General features: G+C 37.9%; 1 protein-coding gene and 1 pseudogene across 1 annotated transcript in view; one reads left to right on the top strand and one right to left on the bottom strand.

Moving 5' to 3' along the window:
• Nucleotides 1–27,666, bottom strand: part of ZDHHC17 (zDHHC palmitoyltransferase 17) — a 106,903-nt gene that overhangs the window by 64,253 nt on the left and 14,984 nt on the right. Inside the window, exon 2 of the mRNA XM_027107080.1 lies at nt 5,110–5,213. Within this exon, the coding sequence (XP_026962881.1) occupies nt 5,110–5,213 (104 nt within the window). The remainder of the gene's footprint in view (nt 1–5,109; nt 5,214–27,666) is intronic.
• Nucleotides 14,155–14,515, top strand: LOC113620775 (40S ribosomal protein S20 pseudogene; annotated as a pseudogene).

Here is a 27,666-nt window from a genome sequence, read left to right as displayed (position 1 = left end):
AAATTTAGCCTCAAAATTCGTAAGGCAAATAAGAAAGGAAGTGTAGGGGTGGGAGCAGGGCAGGTGCAGGAGTCCTGTGCGTTCAAGCCAATGAGACAGAAGAGAAAGTCTACTGGAAGAATTCGAGGAAAGACGTTCACGCTTAATAAAGGAGAAAGGTGCACGCAAATAGCTTGACCTTTACCTCCCTTCCTGTTTTTGGTCATTCTGTGGCAGCATATATATTTTTTAAAACTTTGTATTATGGAAATTTTCAAGCATAAGCAAAAATAAAAAGAACAGTATGACAAACCACTAAGAATCCATCATGGAGCCTCAAAAACCATCAACTTCATCCTAAACAAAATACTGGATCCTTGGAAATACGAGACACAAAAACAAATTAAATGAGCTTTGACTATATTTGTAATTTCTTAAAGTGGTCTCCAAAATGGGGAGGTATACCACAGGGTGAGGTTGGGGGAAAGGTGGCCTAATAAAGGAACATTAGAAGCCAATATTAAAACTGTATTCGTGTCTTAGCTAATAGAGAAAGAAATTAAGCTGCACTAATATTTAATACAGCCTTCAATGCTGCCCTACAATGGCTCTGTACTACATGTGTACACGTACACACACACACACACACACACACACACACACACAAGGTAAATCAACCTAAGGGAAGAACAAGAGTTCCACAATTCACAGGAGATGACAGAAGTTCCTTCAGCTCTTTGTTCTTTGTCAGAAAATTGTTTACATGTGCCCAGTTAAGTGAACTAGGCATATTACCTTAAAGAGCAGAATCTACCTCACACTTTGAATGAGACAAGTGATGATAAAAATCTTTTTAACTATACTGAGAATCGCTGGTTACTTTCCTAACATTTAAAAGTGAGTATGCATTTTCCTTTTAACAAAAAAGACAAGTGTTTCAAATCTGCTGGCTTTTTTGGGGAGCGGGGCACAGGTAGCGATGGCAAAGAACTGTGACTGGTATGCTATCAACCATATACAGTTGACCCTTGGACAACATGGGGGTTACGGGCGCCAACCCTCCCGCAGTCAAAAATCCACATATAACTTTACGGCTGGCCCTCCATATCTGCAGTTCCGCATCTGTGGATTAGACAACTGCAGACTGTTTAATACCGTAGTATGTATTTGTTGAAAAAAATTCGCATTTAAGTGTATCCAAGCTGTTCAAACTTGTGCTGTTCAGTGGTCCACTGTATTCTTAAGAAAGGTAAAGATAGTCAGTCTGTTCCCCTTCAAGGCAAAGAGGGTATTTCAGACACAGTGAGAAACTTAACTACTTTCATTTCAGAAAAACACCTACTATAAAGAGAATATTTTTTTAAAATTGTATGTTTGGGGCTTCCCTGGTGGCGTAGTGGTTGAGAGTCCGCCTGCCGGTGCAGGGGACACGGGTTCGTGCCCTGGTCCGGGAAGATCCCACATGCCGCGGAGCAGCTGGGCCTGTGAGCCATGGCCGCTGAGCCTGCGCGTCCGGAGCCTGTGCTCCGCAACGGGAGAATGTTTCTATCATTATACAATATAGTTTCTGAAAGATCTTATACAACAACTGTAAAAACATTCTTATGTGGGCACACTAAAAAATTCTGAAACAATTTTCTAACATGTGTGAACCCATTTGCTGTAATTACAAAAATGTCAAAACCTGATTAGTTTGCAAGAACTATCATCAGAAAATGTACATTTACAAGGTAAAGTTTAGTAAAATCTTTACTTAGTGAATAGTACTGAAAAGTAATTACTGTAACTTAATAAATGCAGCATATGTTGTAATTCTTCCATTAGGGAATCATGTATCTTTGTGAGATTTATCTTTTTTCCAGCCAAATAATCATGAAAACAAAGTATCTAAATAAAATAAATTTAGGATCAGATTTCCATACCACTGTAACATAAAATATTAAACTATCTAAAATAATAATGAGGAAGCATATTTAATTATACTACTCTTACTGTAAATAAGGTTAATTAATGAAAGACGTTAAATTAAGACCTAAAGAAATATATACCCTAATTTCCCCCAAAATTATCTGCAAATTTAATGAAATTCTAATTAAAACCCCAAATGAATATCTCATGAATGTCCCAAGTAGAACCCTAAAATTCATTTGTGAGAGTAAAAGACCAAGAATAGCTGAGACAATTTTGAAGACTAAGAAATAATTAAAACAATGTGGTACTATACAAGATTAAATGGAAGAAAAAAAGAGTATTTAGAAATGGACTGCAGAGTGACATCACCATCATGGTGGAAGAAGACATTCATCGTTTTGTGCCCCCTCCAACAATAATAATTCAGCCTCTATCCATGGACCTCTGTGGGCACTATGGGATCCAGCACCATCGGCCAAGAGAGCTGGGAGAGTCTCACCCACCCATGCATTGGGTACCAGGCATACAGACCTATTCCTAGCTGTGGACCCTGCAGTGGCCCACGAACTGGCTCCAGCCACCATCTGGTAGCCCCAGTCACCACTGTCTTTCACAGTCACCACAGATGACAGAGCCTTTCTGGAAGTGCAGGTTTCCAGAGAAGGTCCAGCACATTGTTACAGGAAAAAAATATGAGTTTGGATACACTGAAGAGGAGTACTTAATCATGAGCTGCATGACTAGGGGCGGGAAGGGGCTGGGAGAGTGGCAGATGGGACTCTTGGAGGACATTAAAGGGACACAGGTCTCACTAACTTCTTTGCAGACTCCATCAAAATACGTAAAGAACTTTTACAAACTAATTATAGAAAGACAAAAGAACTCAAAATAGGTATATTTAAAATGGTTAATTCACACAGGAAGAAACCCAAATGGCCAATAAACATAGAAAATATATTCAATATCATTTGTAATCAGAGAAAGGCCTATCAAAAGAGAGAAAAACCATTTCACAGCTCTCAAACTGACAATGACTAGTAAGTGTGACAAAACTAGAACTGAGCAAAAATGCAGTGGAAAAAGAACTCATTTCCTGCAGATGGGGGTATAAATTGGCACAGCCACTTTGGAAAACCATTTGGCAAGAACTGGTAAAGCTGAAAAAGAACACACTGAACAAGCCAGAAGTTCCACTTGAGTTGTCTACCCTAGAAGAACTTTTGTTTATGTGCACAGGGGAACAGGTAGTGAGACATTCACTGATGCGATGCTTGAAATAATGAAACAGTAGAAACGATTTAAAGTATACCTCGATAAGGAATGATAGAATACTACAAAGCAGTTAAACAGGACAGACTAGGTCCTTATTTACCAACACTGATAAATCACAAAAGCTATATAGTTTTTTTGTTTGTTTTTAAAAAGCAAACTGCAAAAGGATATGTAGTGTAGAATACAACTTATGTAAATTTTAAGCATACATTATAATAGCATATTTTGTTTACAGATGTTTGTAGACATGTACAAGAATGTTCATGAGAATGATTCACAGCAATTTCAAGAGAGGTTTCCTCGAGGAGATAAGGAAAAGAGCATGCTGAGCAACCTGCAGCAATTACAGCAAAATGTTAGCATCTGCTTAATCTGACAGTTATATTCTTCTCTATACTTATCTGTAGGATTGAAATGTTTTAAAATTTAAATAAATGTTTTAAAAGGTAGAAATTATAGACAGCACACATAGATACTTTTCAAGAAAAAGCGTAATTAGAAGGGTATTTGAGGAATAAAGAAAAGTGGTTGTTTTTTTTCTTAACATGAAAGATCCTGCAGTGTATTTGCTGATGGAAATCATGCATTAGGGTGAGACACATTAATGACAAAGGAGAGAAAGAATATATTAATAGGAGCAAAGTCTCAAAAGGAAAAATGAATGTAGAGCAGTATAATTTGTTTGCTAAATACAGTTGGGACAATGTGCTTTGATTTTTGACTACATACAACATTCAGGAAAGTAGGGTGACAGTGGACTAAGGACTTCCAAAAATTTGCCTCTCCACAAAAGTAATGAAAAAACTGGCAGTATCAACGTTTTCAGAACTCTGGAAAAGTTAACAAAAGGCTTTCAGCAATCCAAGGGATCTTTAGTCAAGAAAAACAGCTGAATTTCAGGAAGAACAGAGGACTGTGGTGTTTTAAAATACCACAGTCCCATCCTCTGCTCCCCAGCAGCCTTGAAAAATAAGTTGTATTCCTGGTACTGATAGCAGAGTGAGCAGAATAGGAATGGAGTTCCTTCAAAGCCTCATTCTCAAAGAGGAGTCATTATTTCACCTATATGGTGGTTCCCTGGAAGAGTCTACTTGAAAGGCTTATCTATTAGACCTCACCCAAACTCATTAAAACCTCCTTTCTGGGATGTTTGTCAAATGTTTTAACGTAACAGTTGTTTGAGAGGATGGAAAGCAGTTGGGACAAACAACAGACAAATCAAAAAGCTTAAGCAAAAGCTGAGGAATGAGATATCCACAGGGGCTTGAAAAGCTCAGACATATTCTTGGGAAGCTAGAAGGCCATGCACATGTTCAACAAAGACTGGAGAAGGCCCTAAGCTCTCACTTCTGATTGACCTTGAGGTTCTTTGCAAGCAGAAAGTGAAGGCTAAGGCAGAGCTGTAAGCTGCCTGGCTGAGTGCTGAGTGTCTCAACTTGCACTTGCATGAAGAGTTCCTCGACAAAGATCAAGACTTACTGGTTCTAGGGATTTAAGAAGTCTCTGACCACTAACTAACCAAGGAGAGACTTCACTGGGCACACATGACAAAGATACAGACTTTATAGAATTAGTTCAGAAATGTTACAAACAACAACAAACCCTGGAGAACCTGATACCCAGAACTGCCATGTTACATTATTTGAACAGTCCAGTTTTCAACAAAAAATTACAAGACATGCAGAAGAGCAAAAAAGTATAACCCATGGGGAGCAGGGGGGAGCAATTAATAGAAACTGTCCCTGAAGAATCCCAGACATTGGACTTACTAGACAAAGACTTTAAATCAGCTATTTTAAATCTGTACAAAGAACTAAAGGAAAGTATGAAAACAATGTCTCACCAAGTACAGAATTATCAAATAGAGAATATCAAAAAGAGAAAGAAATGTATATTTCCCTTAAAATACAGATGTCAAAAAGAAAACAACTGCAACAAAAAACTTACTGTGTAGCCTTAACTATGTCCCACGTGCTGTAATCATCAATATGAGTTTTCCGTCCAAGGGGTTCACCATATCCATGGCTATAATGGCTTTGAGGTTTGATTTCCTGTTGAAGAAAAAAAAGTACATAGAGATAAGAATTGAGAAATGAAGTATGAAAATATTTCAGTATTTTACTATTGCTTTTGTGCTGTTTGAAGAATGTTTGTTATTTAAAAGATTAAGTTTAACCTTATGCTGAAGTCTGTACTCTTTGGAGAAAAAGCATGTTCAAACAGATCTACCCCTTACACACAGTCTCACAACAGAAAAGCTACAAAACTGTAAATCAGTGACAAATCAGTAACTGAAATTCATCTTTAGCTCCACAGAACTCTACTTCTTCATCAAATCAACTCTCATTCTCTCAGACCAATTTTTCTACTATTCCAGCATAACCCCCTAGCTCTAACACTCTACTTCAAAACTTTCATCACATGCCAAATAAAGACTAAGGTCCTAAAAAAGGAACCCAGGTATATTATTCTATTATTCTCAGATATCACCTTTTCTTATACTCCTTCATGCTGAGGGCTTGTTAAGGCATCTACTATTAGGTGAATAAAGAACAATAGGGCATTCTAATAAAATGTAAATCTGCTTGAGTAGTTCTAAAAATGTCAACACCTTAAAGAAACTAATGTTTATATAAAAATTTAATTAAACGGCTTTATAGAATATTACATCCATTTAAAACTTATATGCTATGTGCAATTTTCTATTTAAAATACAAAATTTGTTATGCATAGTCAGCTTCCTCAATATAGCACTCATATACAATTACTTCTTTTATATGAAAACAGAAAAATTGAGCATGTTTGGTTCTACTACCATCCGTTCAAATTTCTATGATTCTGATATTTTTCTCTTACAGGCACACACACATAAATGAAAGGATAAGGCATAACAAGATATTTGGAGAGAATTAAATCCTTACAACAATTCATTCTCTCTTGGCCACTGATATTTAATAATACAAATTTATGGTATTTCATTGGAGGAAAAAGTCTATTATCTTTAGCTCACTCTAGCCATTTAATCTATGTGGAAAATTCCAAAACTGATTGGTTTGAACCATACATTTAGAAGACTATCAACAATATTATTGAATATTTTCAACAACAGGGAATTTAAAAGTTTCACAAAAGCAAATTCAGCTTAGTATATAACCTTTCCTTATGAAAATGCCACCACCAATATTAAAATACCACCGTAATAATCATAAATCCACACTTGCAGAAGAAAGAAAATAGACATCAGTCTTAAGCCGAGATTCACAACATATTACACATACTGCATATAATTTACTAAGTGATTTTTTTGAGAGGTTGTTCTTGGACTCCATTAAAATAGAACTGGTTGGGCTTCCCTGGTGGTGCAGTGGTTGAGAGTCCGCCTAACGATGTAGGGGACACGGGTTCGTGCCCCGGTCCGGGAGAATCCCACATGCCGCGGGGCGGCTGGGCCCATGAGCCATGGCCGCTGAGCCTGTGCTCCGCAGCGGGAGAGGCCACAGCAGTGAGAGGCCCGCGTACCGCAAAAAAAAAAAAAAAAAAAATAGAACTGGTTAAATATGAACACAAGCAGGTATAGTATATTGGGTGTATACAACACTCTGAATAATTGATGAAGCTAACCAATACATAAGACTTACCCAATTTAATTTTTTAAAACTGTTCTATTTAATTTCTCCACTGAACTCCAGTTCTCAACTTCTCTATGCTCTATATTCAGTGGAGCAAGTTAAAAGAAAGACATTTCTCAGATCAGTAGCACTTCCTTTTTTTCTAAATTTTTTCTGATATTATTCTCCCCTACCATAAGGAAAATAACCTTTTAAACTTTCAATTCTGACTTTTTCTATAGGTCCATAAGACATCTGAAGGAAAATAAAAACCCGGCCATAGTTTACAAGCAGAATGAAATAAAATGTCCAACAAAACATGTACTGAAAGTTTGCTATAAACAAGTCCTCTACAATGTACTGGGACCCCAAGCCAGGACAGGATAAAGCTAGTGCAAAGTTTAAGAGAGTGCCAAAAAACTCAATAATCAAGATTTTTAAAATCTTTTAAAAATCAAAACAAAACAAATCCTAAACATAAAGATTTTAAATATAGACAGCACTAGTATTGCTCGTTTTCCTTTTGTGTCAGGCTCCACTGTGGCTTGAAGCAGTACTGCAAACCAATATGCAAATACCAAATATGGTTTCTTGCCCTCAAGGCCTTTACAGTCCAAAATGGAAGGACAAAGTAGATAAGAAACATAAGTCAAAGATTAGAAGCAAGAGCTAAGTTAAAACTTAAATAAAGATAACATGAGGGCCAAAAAGTAATAATATAACTTTAAAAACTATTTCAATATGAAAATCTGCTAGGGCAAACTGCTATTACTTTTTACTAAGGACAAATAGGTTGCTTTTAGAGACAAATAACAAATATTCATTAAATAAAAAAATAAATCTCTTTTTAAAGCTTACTACTGTAATGCTTTCATGTGAATTTAATTTTATTTTTATCCCCAGAGACCTGTTATTATATATAATGATTAAATTGTATTCTCAGTTTATCTACCGTCCATTTTGCCCCACTGATAGTGCCAAATGTGATCTTCCAATGTACTAGAAATCAGACTTTCTTTCCAATAACATTTAAAAATTAAATGCATTTGTTTTATCACAATTATATGGTTTTTATTTGTTTACTTCTACTTTTTAGTAAGGGAAATATGATTTTTTTAAAAGATGGCTTTACATATATCCTTAGAGTAATTTTCAAGAGGTACAGTTATTCCCACTAAAAAGGTAGAGGAAATGGTGTTTAAGCAAATCTCCAACCTGTTGTACTATTTTTTTTTTTAATTAATAACACGGGGCTTCCCTGGTAGCGCAGTGGTTGAGAGCCCGCCTGCCAATGCAGGGGACATGGGTTCGTGTCCCAGTCCGGGAAGATCCCACATGCCGTGGAGCGGTTGGGCCCGTGAGCCACGGCTGCTGAGCCTACGCGTCTGGAGCCTGTGCTCCGCAACGGGAGAGGCCACAACAGTGAGAGGCCCGCGTACTGCAAAAAAAAAAAAAATTAATAACACGGGCTTAAATTCTTTTTCTCACTTTTAATCACATTGGAAACTGATTCACCTCTAGAACTAGTACCCTGCCAATCTGACAAATGACAACACTCTCTATCAAGATAACCACCATTATCACTAGGCCTAGGAATAACAGTTGTGATTTTTAAACTTTAAAAACATAAAAAATACCGTGTTAATGTAAATAAATATATCCTATAAATGTATAGATTATATTAATTTTTTAATTATAAATTTGCTATTATACATCAGATAAATTTTCAACATATAAATATTTAATGACACTAAAATCCTATAATTTTTCCTTGATTTTAATGGGAACCAAGATGCAATTTAATTGATATCTCTGCCAAGGAAAGTAATACTAATTAAAAAATACATATGTAGGTCATTGTAACTTTTAAGAATGCAGTAATTCCATTAGAAGCAGCATGGTATAATAGAAAAAGTCCTTGACTGAGAGGCTAATGAATTGAAAGTCTGCCATTCTCTTACCTAGGCTACAACCCGGCAAGGCAATTAACTATGGTAGGATTCAGGTCCCTCATCTGTAAAAAGAGGGGGATGAATAAGATCAGCTTAGAGTTCTACCCAGGTGCCTCAAGGACCAACATCAGGGCATCAAAGAGCTTGATAGTTTCAGCTCCACTCAATTCACTCCCTTCTTAAACAAAGCACTTTGTTATTTAGCCTCTTTTTTAGATACTGGGGCTTTACATAATATTTCTTTAATAATAAAAAAAAGATTTAGCTCCTTTTTAAAAGTTTAAAAACCACTAGATTAGAAGTCCTCCAAGATCCCTTCTAAGGCTAACATACAATGATTTTATATATTGGAATAAAGAAATTACAGCCACTGGAAGGATCCTTAAGGTACCTAAATTGACAGCCAAAGGTTTTTATAGCCCTAGGAGCTGCTGAACAGAACTAGAAGGAGAGAAAGCACCTCCAAAACCTGCTGCTCAAGTAGCAGACAGGAAGGAGAAGAGCTGGGACAAGCTCAGCTGCCATACACGGCTGCTAAGAGAAATCAATACGATAAAACTCAAACTTATACGGCAGATACAGGCAAACTCTGGATGGCATATCAAGATGATAGACTCCATAATACGTGTTTATTCACATGCCTGGATGGAATTATATAACCAATAAACTAGTGAGCAAGTGTCTGTGTGCAATCTAGTTTATACAATCTAGTTAACTTTTAAAAAATACTAGACCTATTAATCTTTAGTTTACATTCATTTAAAACAAAGAGGGGGCTTCCCTGGTGGCGCAGTGGTTGACAGTCCGCCTGCCGATGCAGGGTACATGGGTTCGTGTCCCGGTCCGGGAAGATCCCACATGCCGCGGAGCGGCTGGGCCCGTGAGCCATGGCCGCTGAGCCTGCGCATCCGGAGCCTGTGCTCCGCAACGGGAGAGGCCACAACAGTGAGAGTCCCGCGTACCGCAAAAAAAAACAACAACAACAAAGAAGGAGGCAGCACTGATCAAAGAATCCTCTATGGCAGGGGTCTCCAAGCCCCGGGCTGCGGACTGCTACGGAACTGGGCCACACAGGAGGTGGAGAGCGGTGGGCGAGGGAGCGAAGCTCCATCTGCCGCCCCCATCGCTGCATTACTGCCTGAACCATCCCCGCACCAGGCCATGGAAAAACTGTCTTCCACGAAACCGGTCCCCGGTGCCAAAAAGGTTGGGGACACCTGCTCTATGGCACAGTACTTTATTACCAACCAAATATAGATGTTTAATAAGAGCTCTATAAGAAAAGGTGCTCCAAGAATCGGTTCTATGGTAGAGTATATCTGAAAGAACAAACATGCAAGAGTAAGTTCAGGAATATTCAGAAAGAAGGGTAAGGGCAGGGACTTGCCCTGCCATTAATTATAATACATCAGAAAGCAAACTAAAGAAAAAATAGGAGTACTGCAGTGATAAATAGGGCAGTGGAATAGAGCTTTAAGAATGAGAATTAGAATCAGGAGGGAAAGACATATTATTCAGTAAATGGTATAAATGGACAACTGGCTAGCCATCTGGGATAAAAAAAAAATTCAACAGGCTCCAACACAGAAGAGTGATGTGCTTGGTAGAAAGACGCTAACAAATACAGCCAAGGATATAGTTTCTTTAATAGCATATGATGCTGAAGCTTGTCTGAAAAAGCAGGGCCACACAAAGCAGAATTCAGAGCAGCATGCTCCCAGGTGGAGCATGCTCCCAGCATGCTTCCCAGGTCAGCAACACATCCCATGAGAACATACAGGTAGATGCCTCTACTATTCTCCTGGTGAGAGAACCATGCACCCTCCTGTTCTGGGGAGGCTTTGTGCCACTCTGGACTCTCCTGACTGTTCTGGAGACTCTGACCGTATGTCTGGTGCTCACCAGGTCTAAGCAACTTGTTCAAAACAGCTCTAGGACTTACCTGAATGTTTAATGAAAGACCAGTTAGAGTGAAGATCAATTTCCCAGGCTTCCTAGAGAAGTGACTACCCGGCAGGACCGGGCCTCAGTCAAGGACTCTTCCTATAAGATTCCCATCTCACTCCTTATATTAGATAACCTCCAGTCAGGTCAAAGATTTAAATATAAGAATATCAGTAATAACAGTCCTAATGTTTAAAAAAAAAAAAAAGCTCTGAGAAAAGCATGAGTAACAACACATTGAAAAATGGGCAAAGAATATGAAGATAATTCAAAGAGGGCAAAATACAATGGCAAATATAGGTATGAAAAGATGCCGTAATTCTCAATATAAATGCATTTCCAAACAGAGAGAGAGCACAAAGTCAATTCAATAAAATCCTAGGGCACATACATGTTACCTACAAGACACATGTTACCTGCCTGCCTTTGGTGCATTAACCCATAAATATACACAGGTGAATTAGCAAACCAGTAGGGCTTAACCATATGACTGTAACTTGCACTGTGCAAATGTCTGCTGTCAGGTATCATTCTAACAGGTTGGACTCTAAATCAAGAAGCTAATTGTATTTAATTATATAATTTTGAGCTTCTCAAATCTAATTCCATTAAATGTATATGATGAAACTAAAACAATATAAAGTGTTGTTGACAAAAAGAAAGAAAAAAAGTCTCTATACATAACTGACTCATTTTTAAGTCCTAGCCAAAACTGATGAGCCAAATGTGAGACCTTCTTAAAACCTAGGTAGTAATGAACTAAATTCTAGGAATACCATAAGGATTTTTAAAAAGGAATATATAATGAGAGGACAGCATAAGCATTAAGCATATAACTAAATGAACAAAGAAAGATAAGGAAAAGCAGTAGCCACTACAAAATTATAAAATAACTTTCTTTTAAAACGTATTTAATTAATAGTGTCAGCAAAGGGCACTACACTCAAGACAGAATTTCTTACTAATCTATTTGATGTACCCTCTTTAAGGGAAGATTGGACAAAAATGATCTGGTGATATAATGGAAAGATTTCAAATCAATTTTTTCAGTAAGTAAGAAGTCTCTGCTATATTATATGCTCTGCTGTGGTCCCCAATCCCTGGCTAACAGTATGTGATTTTTGCTTTTAAAAAAGAGAGGCCAACTTGAGGCATAGGTAGGTTCTCTTTATGCTGTAGGACCACCACTGTCTCAATCCAAACTATCAAATTCACTTTGCTTGCTTCCAACAAATTTTAGACTAGGAAAATGTTCATCACCTTCTAGCTTCACTAAAAACTGGTTTCACTTCATTTCCTTCTAGTATTAATCTATATGTATATACATACTTGTAACAATATACATAAATCTGGCACACTTTTTTTCCTTCCACAGACATTTGATGAACAAATGCCTATATGTATATTTTTCTCCCTCTTCTTAAAAAAAAAAAAAGAAAAGAAAAAAAAAACTTTATTTTTAGGATTATTTTTATTTAGGATAGTTTAAGATTTACAAAACCAGTACACAGTTCCCATATTCCACACACCCAATTTTCACTATTATTAACATCTAACATTAGTATGGTACATTTGTTGTTATTCAATCAATATTAATACATTATTAACTGAGATCTATACTTTATTCAGATTGCCTTAGTTTTTAGGTAATGTCCTTTCTCTGTTCCAGGATTCCATCCAGGGTATCGCATTACATTTAAGTGGTCATGGCTCCCCAGGCTCTTCTTCGCTATGACAATTCCTCAAACTTATTTTTGATGACTTTGACAGTTTTGAGAACTAGTCAGATATTTTGTAGAATGACCCTCAACTGGGATTTGTCAAGGGTTTTTTTCACTATTAGACTAGAGTATGTGTTTTTAGGAAGAAGTGTTATTTTTTAATTTAACCTAATTTTGCAAATTTCCTTCAATACTGCTATACAATCTTTATTTGCCCAAATATTTATATATCTTTAGTCTGTAATCACAGTATTCATATATTTTATATTCTTCCCTTTTACATTTCCTCTTAGAATGGTATAACAGATGTTGGAGAGGATGTGAAAAAAAGGGAACCCTTGTACACTGTTGGTGGGACTGTAAATTAGAATAGTCACTATGGAAAATAGTATGGGGATTCCTCAAAACATTAAGAATAGAACTACCATATGACCTAGCTATTTCACTTCTGGGTATTTACCCAAAGAACACAAAAACACTAATTCAAAAAGACATCTACACTCTTATGTTCACTGCAGCATTATTTACAATAGCTGAGACATGGAAACAACCTAGGTGTCCATCGATGGATAAAGGGATGAAGAAGATGTGGTATATTCGTACACAATGGAATACTACTCAGCCATAAAAAAGAATGAAATCCTGACATTTGCAACAACATGTATAGACCTTGAGGGTATTATGCCAAGTAAAATAAGTCAGAAGGAGAAAGACAAATACTGTATGATTTCACTCACGTGTGGAATCTAGAAAAATAAAACAAAATAAAACAAAAAAAACTCATAGATACAGAGAACAGATTAGTGTTTACCGAAGAGAAGGGGACTGGGGGGAGGTGAGCAAGGGGTGAAGGGGGTCAACTGTATGGTGATAGATTATAACTAGACGCCTGGTTTGTAGTGTATACAGATGTTGAATTACAATGCTGTACACCTTAAACTTATATAATAATTTTAAAAAACAAACCAAGAAAAAGGATAACTTAAAAAAAAAAAAGAATAAATGGATGGATTTTTCCTCACTACAACAAAATACTTCCTTTAACTCATTTAACATTTCTTCTTTTTAACCCATTATTGACCAGGGGATTTTTGTAGAAACTAACGCCTGTGGCCTTAATACATTTCTGGTCAAAAATGTGTTAACTGGAGTAAATTCCTAGAGAGAGATTCTTAAAGGGTATGAATATTCTTATGGTTCTTGATACAATATCTAAATTGTTTTTTGCAAAGGGACTATATTTATAATCCCACCACCAATATCTGATTAACCATTTCTCCATAAACTCACTGACTCTAGGTGTTGTTTTTAAATTATCCCTTAATTTAAATAGAGTAGATAATACTTGAACTCTCAACCTTAAATATATTTTCCTATTCTATTTCATCTTTTGAGAATTACCTGTTCCTATCCTTTGGCCATTTTATTCTATTTTGGTCCTGAAATTTGTTTGTTTAATGTATTTGAATCTGATTTTATGTTTAGAGAAGATTAGATACTAACCTTTTCATACTGATCTAAACACTTCTGTTCCATTGTTAGAGCTGTTATCTATGCTTTTGATATATTTCAAGGATTATACTTTTATAATCACGTACATTTTTTTCCTTGGTCCTGACTTTTATATTTAAATACTACCATAGCACTTGGACGAAGACAGGGTCGCCGCTGCAGCGGAGCCTCGGGCCACCCACTCCTGCTCCTAACTTACCGCTGTTCGCTCTCGCCAAGGAACAAGTCAGTCAGGAAGCTGTGCCACAGCCATCCATGGCTTTTAAAGATACCGGAAAGACTCCAGTGGAGCCCGAGGTGGCGATTCACCGCATTAGAATCACCCTCACCAGCCACAACGTGAAGTCTTTGGAGAAGGGATGTGCTGACCTGATCAGAGGTGCGAAGGAAAAGAATCTCAAAGCGAAAAGGACCAGTTCAGATGTCTACCAAGACTCTGAGAATAACTACAAGGAAAACTCCTTGTCGTGATGGTTCTAAGACTTGGGATTTTTTCCAGATGAGGATCCACAAGGGACTCATTGACCTGCACAGTCCTTCTGAGATTGTCAAGCAGATCACTTCCGTCAGTATTGAGCCAGGAGTCGAGGCTGAAGTCACCAGTGCAGATGCTTAAATCAACATTTTTAATAAATTGATAATCAGTTGTTAAAAAAAAAATACTACCATAATCATTAGTGCTACCCATCAAATAGTTCCAGTTCTTTTCCCAAGCACATGGTAGTTTTGTACGTCCTTGGCCCCTGGAAAATTAAGTAAGTCCAAGTGATTGACTTTTTTCTTTTAACCAAGAGAATATGAATAAAAGAGACATGTTGCTGTCAGAGAATAGGTTTTAAGAGCCAGTATGCAATTCCTCACTCTCACTTCTGGTCGGCCATGGAAACTGGCAATGTTCCAGAGAGCAGATAATCAATCAGTCTGGGTCCCAGAGCAGCCATAATGCATGTGTAGCAAACCACTGACACGTATGCCACTAAGATTTTAGGGTTGCTACTGCAGCAAAACCTAGCTTATCCTGACTACATAACTCTGAGAGTTATTCTAGTAAGTAGTATGCAGACGGGGACCTATATAAATCATTTTCATTGCATTTTGGAGCTGGTTATAAGTAGTATATGGGAGTACTACTAATGTTCAGATTTACCTTGTATCTAGCCACATGGTTAAAATTATAATCTCTAATTTTTTATGATCTCTTTGAATAGTCTAAAAATACAATCAAATCTGAAAATAAGTGTTGTCTTTCCTTTCATGGCATTGGCAGAAACATCAAATGCAATTTTACAAAAAAATAATGACAGTACATCCTTATTTCCTTATTTTTTTTTCCATTTTAAACAGGCAATGCCCTTACTGTTTCTCCATCACTTATAAAGTTGTTAAGTCATCCTTATTCAAATCCATTCCAGAGAATGAATAACATTGCATTTAGATACAAATGTCCACTTGACCACCTTTTTCTGTCTTGCCTCTACAATATCCTCTTAAAAGGTCTGCCTACACTGCTGTTCCAATCACTCCCCTGCTTAAAATCCTTAAAATCATGCATATAGAGTAAATGAAGAACATTTCAGCAGTCATACAAAATCGCATGGTCTGGCCCCACCTTACTTTTTCCAGCTTTAATATTCATCATTTCCTTCCAAGCATCATACATGTTTATTTATACCAGCCATTCCAAGTACAGTCATGTACTTTAAAAACCTCAGTACCATGTTGCTCATGTTAGCTATTCTACTCAGAAGGCACACCCCATCTCAGGTTTGAAAGACTTTTACTAATCCTTTAATTCACACTTCAAAAGTCACCATAGTCTTCCTTGTTTCCTTCAGGTAGAGTCAACTGTCCTGTTATCTGTATTCTCACTACTACGCTAACAAATTATTATAGTACTGTGTGATGGGATATGTGTTAGTTCCCTATTGATCCTGTAATAGATTTCTACAAGATTAGTGCCTTAAAAGGACACATATTTATTACATTATAGTTCTGGAGATCGGAAGATCAAAATCAAACATCAATATCACAAAGGGTCAGCAGAGCCATGCTCTCTAAAGAGGCTCTAGGGGAGAAGCCATTCCTTGCCTCTTCTAGCTCTGGTGGCTTCCGGCATACCTTGGCTTGTGGTGACATCAGTCCAATATTTGAGGCCAGCATCTTCAAATCTCCCTGGTCTGCTTCTTAAGGGCTATTCCTTCTGTATGTGTGTTCAAATCTCTGTCTGCCTCCCTCTTATAAGGATACGTGTAATTGCAATTAGGGTCCACCTGGATATCCAGAGTGACCTCCCCCATCACAAGACCCTTAATTTAATCATCCCTGTAAAGATTCTTTTTCCCTTATAAGGTAACACTTACAGGACAAGTTCCGGGGTTTAAGATTTGATATTTTTGGGAAGCCATTATTCTGCTTACCAGAAGATGAGAATAAAGGTGGAAAAGTGAGAAGTAAAGAGGCAAAGTTAATATTACATAGGCTAGGTGCTGTTTGTAGTTTTCTCTCAGCTATCAAACATCCTCAGTCATTGGCAGTATCTACTGTTGCCTCTCTCATGTGGGGCATTTTGAGAATTCTGCAATACTCTCTCCTTGACCAAACTGCAGTCAGACTCCTCTGATCATTCTTCTCAAATGGGCCTTGACCTTGCCTCCCATCCTTACTGGGACTGCATAGTCCAGCTTTAGCAAGAATCCTGCTAAGTCAGTTTACAGAATTTCCTGTCCTTGCTATCTGATCACCCTGGCTTGCCCTCAGCAAGAATCCTGTTAAGTTGGTTTAGCAAGAATCTCCCTATCCTTGATGTCTCCTCTTAGTATTTTCCCTCCACTGATCACCCCCACCTCATTCTGCCTGTTGGCTATAAATTTCCAATTGTCCTTGCTGTACTCAGAACTGAGCCCAGTTGTATACTGAGGGGCTCCTTTCCCCTATTGCAATGGTTCCTGGATGAAATCCATTTTTACCATTTTAACTACTGTCATCTCTGGTTTTCTTTGACAGAACCTCCCTCTGTAACATTCTCTGGCGCAGAAGAGACATTCTTCAGCTTACCTCTAAAAAGTCCTCAGCTCCTATGTCACTGGTATAACTTTGAGGTTGCTTCTGCCCAGCAGGCAATTCTCTTTGCTAAGTTTCTTTCAAGATGGCTGTAGCCTGTCTAGCCTCTAAAGTGTTTGGTTGGCCCAAAGGAAACACCTTTAATTCAACATCACTGGACACACAGAGGAAGTTGTGTGTCCTGGCTCTTCCACTGTACGGCTATTTTATATATCGCTTACCTTTACACCTCCCCAGTAAAGCAGCAGCTGCCCCCAGTCTCTGGGCCATCAGTAATTCCAGGGGACCCAAATCACACTTTTCCAAGAATTCTCTAACACTCCACTCAGACAGCATCCTAGGGAGGCCTAACTATTTTCCACAACCCAGCAGACATTCAGCCAGAGAAGTATTTTTCCTCCTGAAAAGTTCTCCAATCTTTCAGAGAAATTGTTTGCAACCCACATGGAAGACAATATAAACACTACAGCACTCCCTCTTGGGTTGATAACTCTTCCAAGAATCCTTTGCTCCCACTTAAGTCTCTCTTTATCTTGTACCGACTAGAGGTAATAGAGTTCCAGTACAAATCACAGCCACTTTCCAGCAGGTTCAGCACCTCTGCTTATACTGCAGGGCTCCTTTGTCAACTACTGTCCTCAATTTTGAGCTCCAAGAAAAATGCTTAGGTGACAAGAAAAAAATCCCACTTTACATCCTATTATACAAAACTGTATCTTAAAATACTTAGTATTTTTCACTTAACATTATGTTTTTGGGGATTTACCTGTGCTGAAACATGTAGTTCTTGTTTATTTAATGAAATTATTAGACAGTATTCCATTACATGAATAAACCACATACATTCCCCTACTAAGAGACTTTTTTGCTACTATAAATCATACTGCAATGAACAATCTTATACAGGTCTCATCTGTAAAAGTTCCTCTAGGGTAAGCACCTAGTATTGGAACTTCTGGATTAAGAGATTTTGAGTATCTTCTACTTTACTGTCATTAAAATACTTTCCAAGGTGGCAGTACCAACTTATACTCTCACTAGCAATGTATGAGTTTTTCACTATACTTAGATTTACCAGACTTAATTTTGGAGGAATCTGGTGGGTACTAAATTATATCTTGTTTTGACCTGCATTTCCCAGAAGCAAATTGAAAAAAGTTAATTTAGGTAGATCAACTATATCAATGCTGCTGAAAAGTCAACAAGGATGAGGACCACAAGTTAACCACTGGATACAGCAATATAGATTTCGTGTTGCTTTGCCAAGGTAGAAGCACATGCCAGACTAGAACTGATTAAAGGAAAGATGGAAGGAAAGAAACTGGGAACAGCAAGTACAGGCAAATCTCTTGAGGAGTTTTGATACAAAGAGCAAAGAAATAGGGCAGTAGGCAGAAGAGAAGTGCAATCGAGGAAAACATGGTGTGGGTTTTGAGATTTTTTTTTCAGGATGGGAGAAATGACTGATAGTAGAAATGATCTGGTAGAGTCAAAAATTGATGAGGTAGAAGTGTGAGTAGAGAACTGCTGGAGAGATGCCTTCAGTGGGCATGAGAGGACAGAAATTAAGCATAACCAAACATAAACAGTATTTTTATGCTAAAAAACACAAAACACTGATGAAAGAAATCAAAGAAGATCTAAATAAATAGACAGACATACCATATTTATGGATTAGAAGAATAAAAATGGTTAAGATGTCAATTCTCCCCACATTGACAGATGAGTTTAATGCCATTCCTATCAAAATCCCAGCGAGACTTTTTCTGTATATAGACAAGGTTATTCTAAACTACATAATGATCAAGGGATCAATCCAAGAAGATATAACAATTATAAGTATTTATGCACCCAACACAGGAGCACCTCAATACATAAGGCAAATGCTAACAACCATAAAAGGGGAAATTGACATTAACACAATAATAGTGGGGGACTTTAACACCCCACTTACACCAATGGACAGATCATCCAAACAGAAAATAAATGAAGAAACACAAGATTTAAATGACACAATGGACCAGATATATTTAATTGATATTTATAGGACATTCCATCTGAAAGTAGCAGAATACACTTCCTTCTCAAGTCCACACAGAACACTCTCCAGGATAGATCACATCTTGGGTCACAAATCAAGCCTCGGAAAATTCAAGAAGACTGAAATCATATCAAGCATCTTTTCTGAGATTATAATCGCTATGAGATTAGAAATCAATTACAGGGGGAAAAAAACTGTAAAAAACACAAATACATGGAGGCTAAACAGGGTGCTACTAAATAATCAAGAGATCACTGAAGAAATCAAAAAACACACAGAAAAATGACAAAAATACAAAATGACCCACAACCTATGGGATGCAGCAGAAGCAGTTTTAAGAGGGAAGTTTATAGCAATTCGATCCCACCTCAAGAAACAAGAAAAATCTCAAATTAACAATCTAATCTTACACCTAAAGCAAACAGAGAAAGAAGAACAAAGAAAACCCAAAGTCAGTAGTAGGAAAGAAATCATAAAGATCAGAAGTAAATGAAATAGAAACGAAGAAAACAATAGCAAAGATCAATAAAAGTAAAAGTTAGTTCTTTGAGAAGATAAACAAAATCGATAAACCCTTAGCTAGAATTAACAAGAAAAAAAGGGAGAGGACGCAAATCAGTAAAATTAGAAATGAAAAAGGAGAGATCACAACTGACACCACAGAGATACAACGGATTATAAGAGACTACTACAAGCAACTATATGCCAATAAAATGGACAACCTCGAAGAAATGTGCAAATTCTTGGAAAGGTACAATTTTCCAAGAATTAGAATATATAAACAGACCTGTCACAAGGAATGAAATTGAAACTGTAATTAAAAATCTTCCAACAAACAAAAGTCCAGAACCAGATGGCTTCACAGGCAAATTCTATCAAACATTTAGAGAAGAGCTAACACTATCCTCCTCAAACTCTTCCAAAAAATTACAGAGGGAGAAACACTCCCGAATTCGTTCTTCGAGGCCACCATCACCCTGATACCAAAACCAGACAAAGATATCACAAAAAAAGAAAATTACAGGGGACAGGCGGGGGCTGGGAGCTGAGGCTCGGGCTTTGGAGTTTAGATCTCAGGGAGAGGACTGGAGTTGGCCGCGTAAACACAGCCTTAAGGGGTTAGTGCACCACTGCTGGCTAGCCGGGAGGGAGTCGGTAAACGTCTGGAGATGCCGAAGAGACAAGAAACTTTTTCTTGCCGCTTTGTTTCCTGGTGTGAGAGGAGAGGGGATTAAGAGCACTGCTTAAAGGAGCTCCAGAGACCGGCTTGAGCCGCGGCTATCAGTGCTGACCCTAGAGACGGGTATGAGACGCTAAGGCTGCTGCTGCCGCCACCAAGAAGCCTGTGTGCGAGCACAGGTCACTATCTCCACGTCCCCTCCCCGGAGCCTGTGCAGCCTGCCACTGCCAGGGTCCCGTGATCCAGGGAAAACTTCCCCGGGAGAATGCACGGAGCACCTCAGGCTGGTGCAATGTCACGCTGGCCTCTGCAGCCGCAGGCTCGCCCCGCACTCCGTGCCCCTCCCTCCCCCCGGCCTGAGTGAGCCAGAGCCCCCGAATCAGCGGCTCCTTTAACCCTGTCCTGTCTGAGTGAAGAACAGACGCCCTCAGGCGACCTACACGCAGAGGCGGGGCCAAATCTAAAGCTGAGCCCCGGGAGCTGTGGGAACAAAGAAGAGAAAGGGAAATCTCTCCCAGCAGCCTCAGGACCAGCGGATTAAAGCTCCACAATCAACTTGAGGTACCCTGCATCTGTGGAATACCTGAATGGACAACAAATCATCCCAAGTTAAGGAGGTGGACTTTGGTAGCAAGATAGATTATTTTTTCCCCTTTTCCTCTTTTTGTGAGTGTGTATGTGTATGCTTCTGTGTGAGATCTTGTCTGTATAGCTTTGCTTTCACCATTTGTCCTAGGGTTCTGTTCGTCCGTTTTTTTTTGTTTTGTTTTTTAACTTTTTAAAATTTTTTTCTTAAAATTATTTTTTATTTTAATAACTTTATTTTATTTTTATCCTTTTTCTTTCTTTCCTTTTTTCCTTCTTCCTTCCTTCCTTCCTTCCTTTCCTTCCCTCCCTCCCTACCTGCCTCCCCCCACCCCTCTCTCTCTTTCTTTCTTTATATTTTTTCTCCCTTTTATTCTGAGCCATGTGGAGGACAGTCTCCTGGTCTTCCAGCCAGGAGTCAGGGCTGTGCAACTAAGGTGAGAGCCAACTTCAGGACACTGGTCCACAAGAGACGCCCCAGCTCCACGTAATATCAAACGGCAAAAATCTCCCAGAGATCTCCATCTCAACACCAAGACCCAGCTTCACTCAACAACCAGCAAGCTACAGTGCTAGATACCCTATACCAAACAACTAGCAAGAAAGGTACACAGCCCCATCCATTAGCAGAGAGGCTGCCTAAATGATAATAAGGCCACAGACACCCCAAAACACACCATCAGATGTACACCTGCCCACCAGAAAGACAAGATCCAGCCTCATTCACCAGAACACAGGCACTAGTCCCCACCAGGAAGCCTACACAACCCACTGAACCAACCTTAGCCACTGGGGACAGACACCAAAAACAACGGGAACTACGAACTGCAGCCTGCAAAAAGGAGACCCCAAACACAGTAAGATAAGCAAAATGAAAAGACAGAAAAACACACAGCAGATAAAGGAGCAAGTTAAAACCCACCAGACCTAACAAATGAAGAGGAAACAGACAGTCTACCTGAAAGAGAATTCAGAATAATGATAGTAAAGATGATCCAAAATCTTGGAAATAGAATAGAGAAAATGCAAGAAACATTTAACAAGGACCTAGAAGAACTAAAGAGGAAAGAAGCAATGATGAACAACACAATAAATGAAATTAAAAATACTCTAGAAGGGATCAATAGCAGAATAACTGAGGCAGAAGAACGGATAAGTGACCTGGAAGATAAAATAGTGGAAATAATTACTGAACAGCAGAATAAAGAAAAAAGAATGAAAAGAACTAAGGACAGTCTCAGAGACCTCTGGGACAACATTAAACGCACCAACATTCGAATTATAGGGGTCCCAGAAGAAGAAGAGAAAAAGAAAGGGACTGAGAAAATATTTGAAGAGATTATAGTTGAAAACTTCCCTAATATGAGAAAGGAAATAGTTAATAAAGTCCAGGAAGCATAAGAGTCCCATACAGGATAAATCCAAGGAGAAACATGCCAAGACACATATTAATCAAACTATCAAAAATTAAATACAAAGAAAACATATTAAAAGCAGCAAGGGAAAAACAACAAATAACACACAAGGGAATCCCCATAAGGTTAACAGCTGATCTTTCAGCAGAAACACTGCAAGCCAGAAGGCAGTGTCAGGACATATTTAAAGTGATGAAGGAGAAAAACCTACAACCAAGATTACTCTACCCAGCAGGGATCTCATTCAGATTTGATGGAGAAATTAAAACCTTTACAAACAAGGAAAAGCTGGGAGTTCAGCACCACCAAACCAGCTTTACAATAAATGCTAAAGGAACTTCTCTAGGCAAGAAACACAAGAGAAGGAAAAGACCTACAATAACAAACCCCAAACAATTAAGAAAATGGGAATAGGAACATACATATCGATAATTACCTTAAATGTAAATGGATTAAATGCTCCCCCCAAAAGACACAGACTGGCTGAATGTATACAAAAACAAGATCCATATGCTGTCTACAAGAGACCCACTTCAGACCTAGGGACACATACAGACTGAAAGTGAGGGGATGGAAAAAGATATTCCATGCAAATGAAAATCAAAAGAAAGCTGGAGTAGCAATTCTCATATCAGACAAAATAGACTTTAAAATAGAGACGATTACAAGAGACAAAGAAGGACACTACATAATGATCAAGAGATTGATCCAAGAAGGAGGTATAACAATTGTAAATATTTATGCACCCAACATAAGAGTACCTCAATACATAAGGCAAATGCTAACAGCCATAAAAGGGGAACTCGACAGTAACACGATCATAGTAGGGGACTTTAACACCTCACTTTCACCAATGGACAAATCATCCAAAATAAAAATAAATAAGGAAACACAAGCTTTAAATAATACATTAAACAAGATAAACTTAATTGATATTTATAGGATATTCCATCCAAAAACAACAGAATACACATTTTTCTCAAGTGCTCATGGAACATTCTCCAGGATAGATCATATCTTGGGTCACAAATCTTGCCTCGGTAAATTTAAGAAAATTGAAATTGTATCAAGTATCTTTTCCGACCACAACACTATGAGACTAGATATCAATTACAGGAAAAGATCTGTAAAAAATGCAAACACATGGAGGCTAAACAATACACTACTTAATAATGAAGTGATCACTGAAGAAATCAAAGAGGAAATCAAAAAATACCTAGAAACAAATAACAAATGAGACACGACGACCCAAAACCTATAGGATGCAGCAAAAGCAGTTCTAAGAGGGAAGTTTATAGGAATACAATCCTACCTTAAGAAACAAGAAACATCTCAAATAAACAACCTAACCTTGCACCGAAAGCAATTAGAGAAAGAAGAACAAAAAAACCCCAAAGTAAGCAGAAGGAAACATATCATACAGATCAGAATAGAAATAAGTGAAAAAGAAATGAAGGAAACGATAGCAAAGATCAATAAAACTAAAAGCTGGTTCTTTGAGAAGATAAACAAAATTGATAAACCATGAACCAGACTCATCAAGAAAAAAAGGGAGAAGACTCAAATCAATAGAATTAGAAATGAAAAAGGAGAAGTAACAACTGACACTGCAGAAATACAAAGGATCATGAGAGATTACTACAAGCAACCCTATGCCAATAAAATGGACAACCTGGAAGAAATCAACAAATTCTTAGAAATGCACAACCTGCCAAGATTGAACCAGGAAGAAATAGAAAATATGAAGAGCCCAATCACAAGCACTGAAAATGAAACTGTGATTAAAAATCTTCCAACAAACAAAAACCCAGGACCACATGGCTTCACAGGTGAATTCTATCAAACACTTAGAGAAGAGCTAACACCTATCCTTCTCAAACTCTTCCAAAATATAGCAGAGGGAGTAACACTCCCAAACTCATTCTACGAGGCCACCATCACCCTAATACCAAAACCAGAAAAAGAAGTCACAAAGAAAGAAAACTACAGGCCAATATCACTGATGAATATAGATGCAAAAATCCTCAACCAAATACGAGCAAACAGAATCCAACAGCACACTAAAAGGCTCATACACCATGAGCAAGTGGGGTTTATTCCAGGAATGCAAGGATTCTTCAATATACGCAAATAAATCAAAGTGATACACTATGCTAACAAACTGAAGGAGAAAAACCATATGATCATCTCAATAGATGCAGAAAAAGCTTTCGACAAAATTCAACACCCATTATGATAAAAACCCTGCAGAAAGTAGGCATAGAGGGAACTTTCCGCAACATAATATAGGCCATATATGACAAACCCACAGCCAACATCGTCCTCAATGGTGAAAAACTGAAACCATTCCCACTAAGATCAGGAACAAGACAAGGTTCTCCACTCTCACCACTCTTATTCAACACAGTTTTGGAAGTTTTAGCCACAGCAATCAGAGAAGAAAAAGAAATAACAGGAATCCAAATCGGAAAAGAAGTAAAACTGTCACTGTGTGCAGATGACATGATACTATACATAGAGAATCCTAAAGATGCTACCAGAAAACTACTAGAGCTAATCCATGAATTTGGTAAAGTAGCAGGATACAAAATTAATGCACAGAAATCTCTGGCATTCTTACACACTAGTGATGAAAATTCTGAAAGACAAATTAAGAAAACACTCCCATTTACCATTGCAACAAGAAGAATAAAGTATCTAGGAATAAACCTACCTAAGGAGACAAGAGACCAGTATGCAGAAAATTATGACACTGATGAAAGAAATTAATGATGATACAAATAGATGGAGAGATATACCATGTTCTTGGATTGGAAGAATCAACATTGTGAAAATGACTCTACTATCCAAAGCAATCTACAGATTTAGTGCAATCCCTATCAAACTACCACTGGCATTTTTCACAGAACAAGAACAAAAAATTTCACAATTTGTATGGAAACACAAAAGACCCCGAATAACCAAAGCAATTTTGAGAACGAAAAATGGAGCTGGAGGAATCAGGCTCCCTGACTTCAGACTCTACTACAAAGCTACAGTAATCAAGACAGTATGGTACTGGCACAAAAACAGATATATAGATCAATGGAACACGACAGAAAGCCCAGATATAAACCCATGCACGTATGGTCCCCTTATCTTTGATAAAGCAGGCAGGAATATACAGTGGAAAAAAGACAGCCTCTTCAATAAGTCGACAGGTACGTGAACACTCCCTAACACCATACATAAAAATAAGCTCAAAATGGATTAAAGACCTAAATGTAAGGACAGACACTATCAAACTCTTAGAGGAAAACATAAGCAGAACACTCTATGACGTAAATCACAGCAAGATCCTTTTGGACCCACCTCCTAGAGAAATGGAAAAAAAAACAAAAATAAACAAATGGGAACTAATGAAACTTCAAAGCTTTTTCACAGCAAAGGAAACCATAAACAAGACCAAAAGACAACTGTCAGAATGGGAGAAAATATTTGCAAATGAAGCAACTGACAAAGGATTAATTTCCAAAATTTACAAGCAGCTCATGCAGCTCAGTAACAAAAAAACAAACAACTCAATCCAAAAATGGGCAGAAGACCTAAATAAACATTTCTCCAAAGAAGATATACAGACTGCCAACAAACACATGAAAGAATGCTCAACATCATTAATTATTAGAGAAATGCAAATCAAAACTACAATGAGATATCATCTCACACCAGTCAGAATGGGCATCATCAAAAAATCTAGAAACAATAAACGCTGGAGAAGGTGTGGAGAAAAGGGAACACTCTTGCACTGTTGGTGGGAATGTGAATTGGTACAGCCACTATGGAGAACAGTATGGAGGTTCCTTAAAAAACTACAAATAGGACTACCATATGAACCAGCAATCCCAATACTGGGCATGCACCCTGAGAAAACCATAATTCAAAAAGAGTCATGTACCAAAATGTTCATTGCAGCTCTATTTACAATAGCCCGGAGATGAAAACAACCTAAGTGCCCATCATCAGATGAATGGATAAAGAAGATGCGGCACATATATACAATGGAATATTACTCAGCCATAAAAAGAAACGAAATTGAGCTATTTGTAATGAGGTGGATAGACCTAGAGTCTGTCATACAGAGTAAAGTAAGTCAGAAAGAGAAAGAAAAATACCATATGCTAACACATATATATGGAATTTAAGAAAAAAAAATCTCATGAAGAACCTAGGGGTAAGACAGGAATAAAGACACAGACCTACTAGAGAACGGACTTGAGGATATGGGGAGGGGGAAGGGTGAGCTGTGACAAAGCGAGAAAGAGGCATGGACATATATACACTACCAAATGTAAGGTAGATAGCTAATGGGAAGCAGCCGCATAGCACAAGGAGATCGCTCTGTGCTTTGTGACCACCTGGAGGGGTGGGATAGGGAGGGTAGGAGGGAGGGAGACGCAAGAGGGAAGAGATATGGGAACATATGTATATGTATAACTGATTCACTTTGTTATAAAGCAGAAACTAACACACCATTGTGAAGCAATTATACCCCAATAAAGATGTTAAAAAAAAAAAAAGACCACGAGACAACCCTCAGAATGGGAGAAAATATTTGCAAATGAAGCAACTGACAAAGGATTAATCTCCAAAATTTACAAGCAGCTCATGCAGCTCAATAACAAAAAAACAAACAACCCAATCCAAAAATGGGCTGAAGACCTAAATAGACATTTCTCCAAAGAAGATATACAGATTGCCAACAAACAAATGAAAGAATGCTCAACATCATTAATCATTAGAGAAATGCAAATCAAAACTACAATGAGATATCATCTCACACCGGTCAGAATGGCCATCATCAAAAAATCTAGAAACAATAAATGTTGGAGAGGGTGTGGAGAAAAGGGAACACTCTTGCACTGTTGGTGGGAATGTAAATTGATACAGCAACTATGAAGAACAGTATGGAGGTTCCTTAAAAAACTACAAATAGAACTACCATACAACCCAGCAATACCACTACTGGGCATATACCCTGAGAAAACCATAATTCAAAAAGAGTCATGTACCAAAATGTTCATTGCAGCTCTATTTACAATAGCCCGAAGATGGAAACAACCTAAGTGCCCATCATCGGATGAATGGATAAAGAAGATGTGGCACATATATACAATGGAATATTACTCAGCCAGAAAAAGAAAGGAAATTGAGTTATTTGTAGTGAGGTGGATGGACCTGGGGTCTGTCATACAGAGTGAAGTAAGTCAGAAAGAGAAAAACAAATACCGTATGCTAACACATACATATGGAATCTAAGAAAAAAAAAAAAGGTCATGAAGAACCTAGGGTTAAGACAGGAATAAAGATACAGACCTAAAAAAAATTTAAAAAAAAGATACAGACCTACTAGAGCATGGACTTGAGGATATGGGGAGGGGGAAGGGTAAGCTGTGACAAAGTGAAAGAGTGGCATGGACATATATACACTACCAAACATAAAATAGATA

Source organism: Aethalodelphis obliquidens, unplaced genomic scaffold (assembly GCF_003676395.1).
Source record: "Aethalodelphis obliquidens isolate GAN/ISIS:26980383/991018 unplaced genomic scaffold, ASM367639v1 scaffold8, whole genome shotgun sequence".
NCBI classification, from domain to species: domain Eukaryota; kingdom Metazoa; phylum Chordata; class Mammalia; order Artiodactyla; family Delphinidae; genus Aethalodelphis; species Aethalodelphis obliquidens.
This window is presented reverse-complemented; position numbering and strand designations above follow the sequence as displayed.